We start from the raw sequence: 14,880 nt of genomic DNA, 5'->3' as shown, positions 1-14,880 counted from the left end.
GTGGTCTCTGAGTGGCTGGAGAGGTTTGACTGAAGTTATTATCTGAAGCTCTGTCCAAAGTGTTATAAGCATGTGCACCATCTCAGGTAGCTAGTCTGGAATTGTTTATAGCAGTATTAATCCTAAACCATTCTTAGAGTGGTGATTACAGAGACAACAAATTGAATCAAGTTGAATCTGTGAAGTCGGGCTTCATCTTCTTTCCAGAGACTTCAGTTGTTGCTGTTAGGAAATATTATTGTTTATTGTAGAACTTGTAAACATTAATATCAACACAAAAAGTTCAACTATTAATGATATACATACTGAGAAAGGTACCAATAAAGATGAAAATAAGTATGAGGGACATTAGGATTTTAGAGAGATTGTAATTTTATAAATAATAGTCCTTAGATTTTGTTTTCCTCTGTCTTACACCAATTGGCTCTTGATATGGGACTCCAAATTTTACTTTAACAACATGCTTGAATTTAGAGAAGGAAAGCCAAATCCAACTCCAAAGCCAGCATTGGTTTTACATGGATTGGGACTAGCAGAGTACTAGGAAGTAAGAAGATAAAGACTCTGTATAGAAGTCTTCAACAAGAATAGATATTGGTACCACAAGTCAGATTCTTCTTTGTTTGATGGTTCTTTCTGGATATTGACGCTCTCTTCTTTAGGCATCTAAACCTCCAGTGTCTTTTGTCTTCTAGAAGCTGAGTGTTTTCTGTTTCCCTATAAAGACAAGAAGAGAACACTTTCCTGACCTTTGTGAAGTTTCCATAAAAGTGTAAGATTTACCTTGGTGAATTACCTATCATTTCTCCTCACCAAGAAGTTTCTCTTGTTCAAATCAGATCTTGATCAACTTTGATGGTGTCCACAGCTTTTCTTCTCCTGTAGAAACCAAGACACAATCCCCTTCCCAATGTAGCACATATCCTCATTAATTAAAGGTACTACAATTTCTGCTGAGTCCATGCCTGTCAGTTGACGAAGTCTTAATTTTCCTTTTAAAATCAATCAGTAAAATCAATCTTTTTTATAAGATTTTAACTTTTTATTGTTTATGTGATTGAAATACCCATTGTAATATGATATCTTCCCTCTGCATCAAAATCCATGAAAGATAATCCCTAGATGGCAATATAACCAGAATGCAATCGAGATTTAGATCCACATGGTCCACCTCTTGTATTCTCTTTTCTACCTATTCTAATTCGTTTTTCAGCTTCTGATGGTGATATTCTTGGTCTGTTTCAGTCCTTGTCCCTTTTAGCATTTTTTTTTTCAATTTTTTTCAGGTTTTGTTTTTCAATTTTTTAGATTATGTCCTCTATTCCCATAATAGTGCGTAGCTGGGAAATCTCTCCTAGTAATTTTTAAAGATCATTGAGAGTCTGATATCAATCCCTCCTGATCTGTAGTTTTTGTCATCTAATTTTCTATAGACCTATTTTATATCCTAAATAAATGATGGAGTCTCCTCTTTGTATTTTGGAGAGGAGCAATTTGTAATTCCAAGCGAGGTAAAACTTCCTTTACATCCTCAAACATTTTTCTAACTTCTCTGCCTTACAATCAGCCAACAATATATCATCCATATAATAGTAAATTATGGACTGTGGAAACTGGTTACAAATTATTTCCAATGGTTATTGCAAAAAATCTTAGCACAGGGTGGGGCTATTTAACATCCCCTTGGCAGGACCTTCCATTGATATCTCTTGGTATCAATTTTTGTAAGTAGCCAGTGTGAAGGTAAATTTTTTCCTAATCTTTTTATCATAAAGATATAATGAACAGTCTTTTAAATCAATATAATTAAGCCATTCTTTAGCTATCAGAGAAGGTGAGGGCATCCAGGCTGTAGAGAGCCCATTGCCTGAATTACTTTATAGATGGCTCTGTAAGCTTTCTCCAGATTTCTTTTTTAATACCACATACAGGAGAATTCCAAGGGCTGGTAGATTCTTCAATATGTCCACCATTACATGTTCCTGAATCAGATTTTCTAGGGCCTCTATCTTCTCAGAAGTCATAGGCCATTGCTCCACTTAGATGGTTTCATAAGTTAGCTACTTTAAGGTAGGCTTTTGATTCCTCTGTTAGTTTGGCACTTATATTCGGTTTTTGTACAGCTTGGATAGTTGGTGTCCATTTTATATGATGCCTTACATAAACATGAGTTGGTTTATGGTTCATATCTGATAACTGGAGGAATGTTAATCTGAGTATTAAATTGCTGCAATAGCTCACAGCCTCATAGATTTTTACTATATTATCAACATATGGCTCCATCCTTACTCTTTCCCTTTCTGCCCCTATTCATTCAACCCATCTCATGCTATGTTTTACCTGAGATAAGGTTCCAATTCCTAAGAATTTAATTTTACCTACTGAAGAGGCCAACTCGGATGTCAAGATTCTTGATGTATAATGGTAACATCTGCCCCCATGTCTAGAAAACCTTGTAAGTATAGTGTTATTTATCTATACTCTTAGTTTTGCTCTCCGGTCATTTATAGAAGTCTGCCAAAGTATATGTATGTTCTTTTGTTATCTCTGTGATTGTTTAATTCATCCTACAAAGCTAATCCAGAGGGGTATGATTTTTTTTTTTTCAATATGCCTTGGCTACTTTCCACATGCATGCAAGGGCAAATCCTCAGCATGCAGAGAGCACAGGGAAGTACTGGCTTTTCTTGGGCCGGGATGCAGAAACTGTGTGGTAGACTCTGCTCAGGCAAATCCATGGCACACAGAGTGCACAAGGAACTGTGGGAGACTTGGTGGCTGGTGTTAAGTTCAAAAGCTGAGGGCTGTACAGGTCACCAGAATGAGTGAGGCTGGTCACAGTTGACTGTGGCTCATGGAATTCCACCTGGCTAGACCAAGGCAGGTGAGAGCTCTAAATACTAACCTGTAGACCACTAGGCCAGCCATGTGGGCTGGTCATAGGAATCCAGCCATGTTGGTGCCAATTGAATGCAGGGATAAGGGGTTCACTCAACCGAGATAAATGATAAATGGTTGTTTTATTGGGGAACAACTTTCACAGATGATAATAAAGAATGGCCATAGCATTTCTGCTCCAGAGGATGCAGACTCTGTTCTCTCAATCTGATTCACTCCCCAAGAGAAAGAGTGAGAGCAAACGATAGAATCCCAATGCTTTCCTGTCTTCTGATTCTGTTCACACCTGAAGCCATGCTCAAATGGGTGTGGCCACTATCACAAATATACTGGCAAAGCTAGATGCCGCTACACGCCTTAAATTGCATATTGAGAAGATTGTCCCTTGTGAGTTTTTATTAACTTCATTTTTGAGAAATTCCCTTTGTATTAAATGTGTTTTTAACATCTGACTAAATGGTGTTCCATTCCCTTAAAACAAAAGAGAAGTGAGAAATTCACAGCCTCTGGCAGATTGTGGTATTTGCAAGGCTCTATGATTAAAATCTACTTTTGCATTCCTGAGTTAGAGCCAAAGGCAAAAGAAGACTCAGAAGCCATCTGTGTAGGGGATAAAATAATTTCCTTTATTAGTTAACTTGAATTATAGATCTTCTTTAACTATGAGCATCACAAGCCTCTTTCTTTTGACCTCTAGAATTGGATATACTTCTTGGTCAAATATCTGCCTGAACATGTGCATTCTCTCCCACCTAGTGAGCTAAGTTCCATGTCGGTAAAAGTTCCCAGTGCAGTGAAGGATCTAGTTCAGCAGAGCAAAGAAGGCTAACCTACTTACTTACACACTCATAGAATCGATTGTGGGGCAAAGGGCGACGTGGTACACACCTGCCACTTGGCTGCACTGCTGTCATGCCAACTAGAGACCAACTAGAAAGTAGACCTGAAGTTACATTTTACATTGGGTTATCACCTGACTCTAGGAGAGACCAGAAGCTGTGAACACATGGGCACCACCCAGGAAGGGTCCATCCAAAGGGAAAGTACCTAATGCTCCAAAGGAAATCCCTAGTGTTCCCATCACTATAGATAGGATCACTTGATGTCCCTTAGCCTAAGCACATACCCATCCCTTTCACCAAGATACCCCTTGACCAATCAGAGTTTAGAACCCAGAAAATCTCCTCACTCTCAACCTCTACTTTGAAGAAAACCCTACCCTCTCTGGGCTGGGCACTCTCTGCTCTCAACCCCTGCATGGGACAGACAGAGAATCCAAACTCAAGCTTGAATAAAGGCTCATTTTTCTTTTTTTATATATGTGGTATTTGGTCTCCTAGTTAGTTTGTGTGGGACTTTGCAATGTGGGCATAAAGACTATTATTCCATTATCAGGCAACAAACAATGTATATGAGAATATTTCTATAATGTAACTGGACTTTGAAAGGCAAGTATTCACTGTTTCCAATAAATTTGCTATTATTCATCCATCAGTGCCCTTGAATACTAGACCATTTTAATTTCCTCCCCAGCGACACCCTCATATCTATTAATAGTCATACCACCAACCATTAATCTCCTCTCTGTCTGTAGTTTTGTCTAGTATGGAATTTTGTTGACATGTATATCATTTAATATTTAGTCTTTCTCTCTGGCTTCTTCCTTTCCTAGTTCTTCCTTGATATAATATGTGCTAATGCTTCATTCCATTTTAGTGTGCACTATTGTCCCTTTGTATAAATGTATTGTTCTGTGTTGATGGCCAGTTTGATATTTACTTCTTCTTGGCACATATAAGTGACTCAACTAAGAATAATTGTATGTAACATGTTTTGTTTTATTTATTATTTGTTCTTTGACAACTTCATATATGAGTATATGTATTCTAATCATATACAACCAATTTAACCTCTTTACCCTGCCTCAGCCTCTTGCTGAACCTCTTCTCAACAAATTGTCTTCCATTTTTAAGATAGTTGTTAGCACCCAAAGGAAGTAAAGGCAATTTATATGGTGGCTCATGAACTAGTAAAGTTGAGAGTGACCAAATCAATAGTGTTTCTTATGGTGTGTGAAAACACACCACAAAATATACAACAAAATGCACTTTAAACATTTTATTAATAAAGATTGGGGAAAGGGAAAGAGGGGGAGTATGAAGGCCTTGTCTGGAAAAAACGAGGCAGAGAGAGGGAACTGGTGTGTCATTTATTAATGGTCACTCAAAACATTCAATCTAGCCATACCACACATGCATATCAAATGCATAAGACCATGGATTGCTAGGCATTTTGCCTGAATACTGGGAGCACATGTGCAGCCATCCCAGGAAATGCTAACACCTGTGGAGACTAAATATTTTTCTGAATGTTGATAGTGTGTGTGGCATGGGACCCTGGAAATGCTGGAAATGATAACAAATAGTGTACTAATTAAGTTAAAGGAGTGGATTGAAGAGACCAGAATACATGACCATTTCCCTGATTGGATGAGTAAAGAATGACTACTACCTTGGTTTTTCCAAGGAGACATGTTAAAATGACATATGCAGCTTACTGGCTCAGCAGATGATATACTCAAGAATGATCCATAAAAATAATAATCTCAATCAGCATCCAGTCCCTACTATGGTACTCATAAAAGGCCAATTGACAAGGCATAAGGAAGTTATCTTCCTTCAAATCCCCTCTTCATTTTTTTTCCTTAATAAATCTAATTTTTTTTTCTTTCTTATTTCATGTTTCCTCATTCTTCTTAGAAAGGAGACAAAGCCTTGGGATCCAATGTCTTCATTCAACCTAGTCATGCTTTCTAGGCATGCAGGCATGGGTTCATTTTCTCTGTCAATTAAAGAATCAAAAATATAGGAAAAAGGTATCTTAGAAATCATAGGGAATCCCAGCCAAAACATTGTGTAACATGGAAATTGGAGTCCCCTCTTTGTAGTCAGATTTTCCTTTTGGGACGCCATTTCACAAATAACAACATGGAGAATTGAGTGTCAATGCTTCGCCATCAGCTTAAGGTTGTCCCACCAGCTCTTATATTTTTGGTTGTGATCTTAGCCATTAGTGGCCAAGCCATCTCTCCAGTTCCCCACTAGCTCTTATAACCTAAATTAACTCGTATTTTTATTAATCTATGTTCTGCAATATGGCTTTTGCCTCCCTTCCATTCTATGCATCAGACTTGTTCCAAGTCTCTATGATTCTACTATGTACCTCATTTATATCCTCTTGTTTTTTGTGCCCAGATGAACTGCCTATCCCTCTTGCCTAGTTATTGACCATTTAGCTTTTTATTACACCAATGACTGAAACACATCTTCACACAGTATACCAGTATTATGTGATACCTCTAGGTGTTCTTAGTCTCATTAATAAAAGAATTTAAGAACCAACATAAATGGAAACTCAAGGTCAAACAATGACAGTTTATTAGCGGTTAAAGGAAAGCCCTAGGGGAAGCAAACTGTAAGTCTTGCAACTGCCTGAAGTTGGTTAAGATAAACTGTCTTGGAGGTCACTCCTATTGATTCAGGAAGCCCATGGCAAGAGTCGAGCTTTTATAAAAAAAAAAAAAAAAAAAAAAAAAAAATACAAAGTTCAAAGCATTAGAGTTTGAAGCACACTGAGCACCAATACTAACTATCAAGCACCTGAAAGAAAATAATAGAACAAAAAGAAATCAGGATTCAGACGGGTAGGTAGTCTGTCTCTGTCTCTCTCTTTGTGTAAAGCATAAGTTTTGAGGTCAAAAAGAAAGGATCAACAGTAAAGTTGAAGTATCTGGACAAAACAAAATGTAATATTCTTTATCCAGAGAGTTCTCCAGAGAGCAAACTCATTGACAAGAGGTAAACTTGGTACTTATTTTAATTTAGTTATTAACTCTTTTTATTTCTGTTGGCTTGGGTCCTACTTCACAGTATTATTCAACTGGCCAGTCTTAAAAAAAAAAAAAAAACATTACACAGAAAATGAAGGAAGAAGGGGAAAGGAATCACTATTTCAAAGAGAAAAGGGTCACTGTTCCAGGGCATGAAATTCCTAAAACGTAGGCCTGGTCCTTGCTGTATAATAAAGATTGTTTTATCATCATCATCATCATCTGTTTTGTTTTTGTTTTTTTGTTGCTCCTGTTTTTTTTTTTTTTTTTTTTTTTTTTGGATGGGGGTGTTAAAACATTTTTTAAAAAAAGACAATTTCTTACAAGATGTGACAGATAAAATGTTTTAATTCCTTGTCCTATATACAAGTTTTAAGTATTTAATAGAAAACGCTCATACTTAATATTTCTTACAAGTGCAGGGAAAGCTTGACATGTGCTTTCTGATTAGTGCATGATCCACCATGGAACCTGTCTTTTAATTGCCTAAGCAAAAGAACTACACTCTAGTTTCATAAACTAGTTATAAAACCCACTGTTGAAGAAGCCCCTCCTTCATTTTCTAAAAAATGCTTCTCAATAGTTAAATTCCAGTTAATTCTAACTATGATGGAATTGGGTCATCTTGGACTTGTTGATTCATTTATTCTTTGAAGAAAAGGTAATCCTTTCTGTAAGAAGTAAAAACATTATTAACAAACATTATTAACAAAACAGAGCTCCCAATATCCAGTCTTAATTCAGCAGGATATAGTGGTTCCTATATTTATGAGTAGCTTCTGCAGTCATCATACTAACTTTGGAGCAGAATATAGAAGGTAGTGATTACAGCAGAATGTCGATGGTCCAGGAAGAGGTGCCAGTGTGAATGCAAGTTTGAAAGTGCACAGTGCTTTTCTTGAACTGCAGTAAACCTTGCACCTTGCAAGCGACACTAAGACAGTGAAAGGAAACAAGGTCACTTACTTCTAAAACATGAAAGATTTGCCTCAGCCAGCTCACATTATCCCAAAGGAAAAATACATAGCTACATCTGAAAACAGACACCAGCACTGCTAACTTGTTTGAGGATGAGTCCAAACACAGACCTGGGATAGAGCATTGTGGAAAGAGGTGGGGCTATTTTGGGTAGGATGACCTTGAGTTTATGACTTTGGAACATTTGTATAGAAAGAACAGGAGAGGGTCACATGTGGATATGGAACAGAAAATAGCCAGAGTTGAAGGAAGGACTTTCAATGCATGAGAATGAAATAGAGGACAAAGTAAAATCTTTAAAACCCTTGTTATCTCGAGATGGGAGGGTAGATCTTAACATGTCATACAGTGGACAACAGATTATGAAATCATTTTAGAGAGAGCATAGGATCCATAGGATGCAATATAAGTTGGATGAGGCAATAATCATGAAAAAACAAGTAAAATATTCATGAGCTATCAATGAAGGTCGACTACAATCATGACAGCCATCATCAACCAAGTCTTTGACCTTCTGTTCTCTGTTTTGTTTACTTTTTTGGTGTAGATACATACACACACACACACACACACACACACACACACACACACACACACAGAGCTATTATTAATTCAGCTTTTTTGAGATTTTAAAGCTGACACTTAGAGATGAAACTTACCAAATTTCACAATTAGTTTTTTACTGAACAAATAATATGAGCCAGTAGACTTATATCCTGAGATCCAGCTTGTAATTCCTAGACAGTGTGACCTCAGAAGATTTATCATTGACTAAGCATTGAAGACATAGGTTGTATAAGATGGATAGGATTCTATTTATTGCTAGAGATGGTGGGTAAATGATGTTTATTGTTAATTCCAAAGATGAAAGGAGAAAGACCACTGACCCAAATATGGCCAAATTAATTAAAGTAAGCAGTTAATTAAAGCAAGCTGTTTATTTGTGTATACAGGCTATCTCTTCCTAAAGATGAGGTTCAAGAGATCAGCGAGGGATCACGAGGAAGACAAGGTTTTTGTAGCTCAAGGGTAGGAGATTTCCTAATGGGGGACTTGGATGGCAAAATAGGCAGAATTAGAGTAACATAACATAAGCATAACAAGGTAGTTATAGCTACAGGTAATCATAGCAAGGTAGTCATAAATTATCTTAATAATCTTTTCAAACAAAGGCATGATTTCTGTTTCCTGGAATAGGCTGTACAGAACCATTCTTAGGTAAGGTTATTACAGATAGGTTATAGCCCATTCCATGAGAAACAGGTTTAGTCATAACAGGAATGAACCTATTTTGTTTTTACTATAAGATGGCTTTTATGCCTAAGATGGAGGCAGGCTAGTTCATCATTTATAGGGCTTAAGAAGGAAATGCTGCAGGAAGAGTCAGAACTGGATTTAGAACTTATTTCCATTTTTCCTTGTATTGAGTACTTTTCAAGAAAAGAATTGCAATAGAGCAATTTAAGGAAGGAGGGGTTTATTCTGGCTTATATATAAATACTTGAAAGTTATAAAAATAACTCCTCTCTGGTACCAGATTTTGGTATTTTTTTACTTACTTGTCTCATTGTTGTAAGAAAATACCCCAACAAAATCAACTTAGTTGTGATTATGGCTTGTAGTTGCCATAAAAATTTAAGGGGATGCATTTCACAATGAAGTTGAAGGCAAGAGCACAAAGCCAGCTCTTCATCTCTGTACTCAGGAAGCAAACCATGATCAGGAAGTGACCTTAAGCTATAAAAAGTCAGACTTTCTCCCAGTCACTTACTTCAGCAAAACTTTACCCCCTAAAGGTTCCTGTTCCAACTCAAACATTGCCATCAGCTAGAGATCAAGTTTTCAATCACATAAGTCCTTATGGGGTCATTTCATATTGAAACAACTAAAGCCTCCAGCATCTTTTTCCTTGTGTCATGCTGTCATGAACTGTCTACTAAGAGCTGGTCACTGTAGACAGTTTAGTGAATGCAAGGCTTGGACACATAACAAAAGAGGCGTGCCAGTGTCTTCAGTGAAGCTCCAGATGACGCCAGTGTGAAAGCATAGCTTTATTTTGGAAAAGAACAAGTAGAAAACACAACTTATCTTTAAGTTAATGGAGAAGTATATTTTCAGCTGTCTACACTATTTGAGGCATGGACCACTATTATATGTTTCTGCATTAATGCTGGAATATCAACTTCGCAGGTACAAAGATTGATATATGCCCTACATCCATTTCTTAGATCCCATGTTTCTTCATAACAGATGTGAGAATTGGGTACACTCTGGAATTTGGAGGTTGACAGAGATGTCCTCTCTCCTTCTTCCATAGTGGCTTTTGACACTGTCCTTTGTTAACATTATCAGCAGGGAAATGTGTGATTTTGCTACTAGATCCAAGGCCTTTAATGTTCTTTGGCACCCTCCTTTCCCCTCCACAGGCGGAACCCTCTGCATTTCCACCTCATCGCTGATTCTATTGCAGAGCAGATTCTGGCTACACTCTTTCAGACCTGGATGGTACCTGCAGTACATGTGGACTTCTATAATGCTGATGAGCTCAAGGTATGGAAAGGAAGAAGGGAAGAAGGGAGAAGAATTTTCTTGATTTGCTGCTGCCGGAAACATTGGTTGTGTGTAATTAATAGGACTGAAGCAAGAAAAGGGACCTCATCTTCTAGTAGGAAATGTTCAGTTTGTATCTGTGCTTATCTGAATTTTATCATTAAGCCACATATTAGCAAAACCGGTTCTCTACTACAGAATCTACTTTGATCTGGACAATTCTAGCCACCAAGGAAATCCATCAAAGCTGAAGTTCTCTGACCTCAGTATGTATCTGAACATGGTCTGTGGTAATCATTCTCTTGTTCCGGTGAGGTGAATGTTGACCTCAGAGTCTAATAGATCTTGTCTTAACTCTATGCACTGTTATCTACTGATCACAAGATACAAATCAATCACCAACCCATGCTGGCACATTTCTTTAGAAACAGAAAGGTTAAAATCCAAGTATTGGGGTAAGTAGGGATCTCTGATGAAGGAATATATGATGACACCCCAAGAAGAACATGCTGAATTAATACTACATTAGGAAGATTGCAACCATTTAAACTCATGTGGTCATTTGATTCCTTTGCTTCAATTTATTTTATAGTGCCACTTTATTTGCATGATGATTAAGATTGTGGTCTAATTAAAGTCTACTGACTGGGGTTCCCAACTCTGCTTCTATCGATCTCTTATCATTGCTGTGAATTCCTAACACTTGTCTATAATCACCTATAGATATTAGAGGACACCTAATATATGTCTTCTCTCCAATGATGCACTCTTTTGCTTCTTCTATTCTCTCAAACTTACTCCCCTAATATCTTGTCACAACCTTGCCCATCCTTTTATACTCAGTGGCATTGCTTTCCTTTCTACTTTTCCAAAACTGAACAATACATTTTCTATCCACTTGTTTTTCAGCACTGTGTCTAATCTGTGCTCTGTTTTAGTCGTGCATGCAGCCAAATGTAGCTATAACTGAATCATGACACAAAATGTAAATATACTTAAATATGGTAAGGGGTGTGTGTGGTGTGTGTATGTGTGTGTGTGTGTGTGTGTGTGTGTGTGTGTGTGTGCGTGTATGTGTGTGTGTGTGTATGTGTATTTGAATTTATGTAGCTGGAGTTTCTTATTCTGCCATGTGCTGTCACCTTTTAGCCCCAAATAAACACACAGCGACTTTATTACAAAACTGTTGGCTGATGGTTATGGCTTCTTATTGGCTAGAGCTTTCTGAATTATTAATTCATAACTACAAATCTATGTATTTCTACATTACCTTATCTTACCAGAGAACACCTGGTGGCTCCTATCTTCCTGGTCTCTATATGGCATCCCTTAGCAGCCTCTCTGCCTCTCTTCTCCCCAGAATTCTCATCTTCTAGTCCTGCCTACCTTCCAACCTCTATTGACCAAAAAGTGTTTTAGTCACCACCCAATAAGAGAATCAGAAGAATATCCCGTATCACAATTTTTTATTTTCTTTCTTTCTTTTTTTTTTTTTTTTTTTTTTTTTTGTAAAATACTTTTATAAATCTTGGGCAATGCAGAATGTGCAAATGGCAGTATTGTGTCACAATATTAAAATGTCAAGCCTGCTACTGGGGTCTAGCAGTACCTCTTTAATAAGTAAGATGAGAACATGCCTTTTTTTCTGTTTTTCTGATACATAATAGGTGATCCACATACTAGGAGATTTAGCATACTTCTGTTGTTAGAGGAGCTGGTAGCTTTGAAGAAAAACTCTAGTTTTCTCTTTCTTATCACTTTGGGAAGGACCAGACACATAGGCATGAGGCTGATTCTGGCAAACATATTCTTCTAAGAGCCACAAAGACATTGTAATTTTACTTCAGTGTAGTAACATTTAAAATAAATTGATAATGTTGGTGCAGGCTAGAGTTTCCAGTTTTCTGATATTTCTGGCTCCAAGATTGATCAAGATGTTCAGAATTTTGCATTTGGAATTGTAATTTGTATGCCATTCCAGTCTATTCTGAGCTAAAAATTGATTAACATTCTTAAAAAGGTAAAAACAAAATTTAGCTGTACTAATTAAGGCGAAAAGCAAATTACTCTTTCTCCCAGGGTCTTAGTGTAAATATCATGGGGAAATGAAAATAGAGAGGAAGAGCAGAGCTGGCAAGAAAGAGGGCTGCCTCTACTCTTACTACTCCACTTCCTCCCTGCCCTGCCCCAATCAAGAAGCCATCTATGGCTTGCTTAGAAACACAGAAGTCAGGTGGGGTGACATAGACCTGTAGTCCCAGAAAATGAGGAAACAGGAGCAGGGGGATAATTGTCTTTGTGCCAATCTGAATGATATAGTGAGGTTCCATCTAGAAAGAAAAATAAATCTAAGTTTTAATTTTAAATATTTGTTTTCCATAGGGAAAAAAAATATGTAATTGAGTCTGTTTCTTGGCTCCCTTACTTGTCAAGTGGGCTGGAATAATGCTAGCCACTGATAGAGGATATATGTCTTTAACTTGCCAGGTTCTTAAAAATGCTTTGTGCTTTCAGACATAGTGCCTGGAACCTATAGTCCCAGCAGTAGGGAGACTGAAGTAAGAGAATTGTTAGAACCCAGGAATTAGAGAACAGCAGGTAACATAACAAGAACTTGTTTTTTTGTTTGTTTGTTTTGTTTTGTTTTTTGGGTGTTTTTGTTTTTATTGTTTGAAAACTGAAGAATCCCAGTCCTTATTGAATCCCATCCTAAGTTGTTGTGGATCCTATTGATCACATGGCCTGGGATATGATCTATAATGTTGATTTGTGATTAGCTTGTTAAAGGGGGAGTGTGCCCCATGGAGCCCAAGGCTTGCCTGAGATCCTGAGTCTTAGATGAAGAGGAATAAAGAGTGCCTATGGTTTTACTCATGGTTATCCAAATTGAGCAGTTGTTTATTATTTTACATTTGGGTTTGTTCTGGTTACATTTTTGTCAGCTTGACACAAGTTATGGTTATTTGGAAAGGGAACTTCATTTGGGAAAATGCCTTTCTCAAACTGTGTGTAGAACATATTCTTTATTAAGAGTTGATGTGTGGGGTCCTAGCATACTGAGTCAGTGCCCATCTAGATAGGTGGTCCTGGGTTGTATAAGAATGCGGACTGAGCATGCTATGGCAAGCAAGCCAGAAAGCAGTGTTCCTCCATGGCCTGCTTCAGTTTTTTCCTTGAGTTTCTTTCATGTCTCTCTTCAATGGTGGATTATGATCAGAATATGTAAACCTCCCCAAGTTGCCTTTGGTCACAGCTCTCAATAGAAAACAAACAAGAACAGTTATTAACTGAGTTCAGGCTTTTATTGTTAAAAAGTGTAATAATTTAAAAAATTCAATTTGTACATTAAAATAGGTACTATCATCTAGAATCTTGTCCTTCATAGAAGATTCCTGACATCTGTATTTTTTCTCCCTGTTTATCATCCCTCTCCCATGTCTCAGGATTCATATTCCTAGAACTTTGCAGGATAATAATTATGGATATATTATATATAGAACATGATGTTTCCATGTCATTAGTAGTCACACAGGAAAACATTTATATATGATTATCTCTGCCAACTTGCATCTGCCCCTCTCCTGGTTCACAGCACTGTTATATGCATAGCTGTTCATTATTGTTTTGCCATTCCTCTTAATGTGTGTTACCCTACATCCTAGCTGAGTACTGTTCTCCTTAGTCAGTATCCCCCAAGCAAGCTTTTTGATTTTTTCCCTAGCCCATTGGCATCTCTTGCCTTCTGTTCAGATTTCCTTTACCAGGTCTATTCTTGCACAATAGCAAGGATCAGTTTTCTGAAAAAGAAAGCCCATGCATGGTACCCCTGTCCTCTGTTTAAAATCATCTATGGCTCTCTATTGCCATTTTGTTTATTTATTTATTCATTCATCCACCCACTTACTTATATTTATTTATTTATTGTCTATTAAACTCTGCTTCCCTGTCTTCTCTGTTCAAAAGTCATTCCATGTTGTTGGTGGGTTGGTTTTTTTTTTTTTTGTTAGTTTGTTTGTTTGTTTTTTTGTTTTTGCTCCCTGGGGAAAATTGTCTACTTCATCATCACCTTGGAGATCCTTTGTTCTGTGCGTTTATAGGATTGCAGATGTTATTTTCAGACAGCTCACCACAGACCATAATACTCCATGCCATCTTGTGAGAAGTGGCTTGTATTATTTTGAAAATGGCTCCCATAGACTCATATTCTGAATACTTGGTCAACAGTTGTGGAACTGTTGGGGAAGGATTAGGCTGTGTGTCATTTTAGAGGACATGTGTCATTGGTGAATGCTTTGAAGTTTCAAGTGCTCACAGCATTTCAATTAACTCCTTATATCTTGTAGTTTTGTCTGTAGATGTGAGCTCTCAGCAACTTCATTGATGCCATACCTCCCTGTCTACTTTTATCTTGTAATTTTGTCTATAGATGTGAGCTCTCAGCAACTGCACCAGTGCCATGCCTTCCTGTCTATTGCACTGGTCCTTGATACCATATCATGGATTGTTAACACTCTGAAACTGCAGGCCTCTCATAAACTGTTGGTCATGGTATCTTATTACAGTAT

The 14,880-nt window shown here is 37.4% G+C and overlaps 1 protein-coding gene across 1 annotated transcript in view; it reads left to right on the top strand.

The window, feature by feature from the left end:
* The window catches only part of Large1 (LARGE xylosyl- and glucuronyltransferase 1), a 311,517-nt gene that overhangs the window by 124,002 nt on the left and 172,635 nt on the right, over nt 1-14,880 (top strand). Inside the window, exon 4 of the mRNA XM_051181466.1 lies at nt 10,192-10,315. Coding sequence (XP_051037423.1) covers nt 10,192-10,315 — 124 coding nt within the window. The remainder of the gene's footprint in view (nt 1-10,191; nt 10,316-14,880) is intronic.

The sequence above is a fragment of the Phodopus roborovskii genome, unplaced genomic scaffold, assembly GCF_943737965.1.
Source record: "Phodopus roborovskii unplaced genomic scaffold, PHOROB, whole genome shotgun sequence".
In the NCBI taxonomy this organism is placed as follows: domain Eukaryota; kingdom Metazoa; phylum Chordata; class Mammalia; order Rodentia; family Cricetidae; genus Phodopus; species Phodopus roborovskii.
Note: the sequence above shows the minus strand (reverse complement) of the source record. Positions and strands in the feature narration are given on the sequence as shown.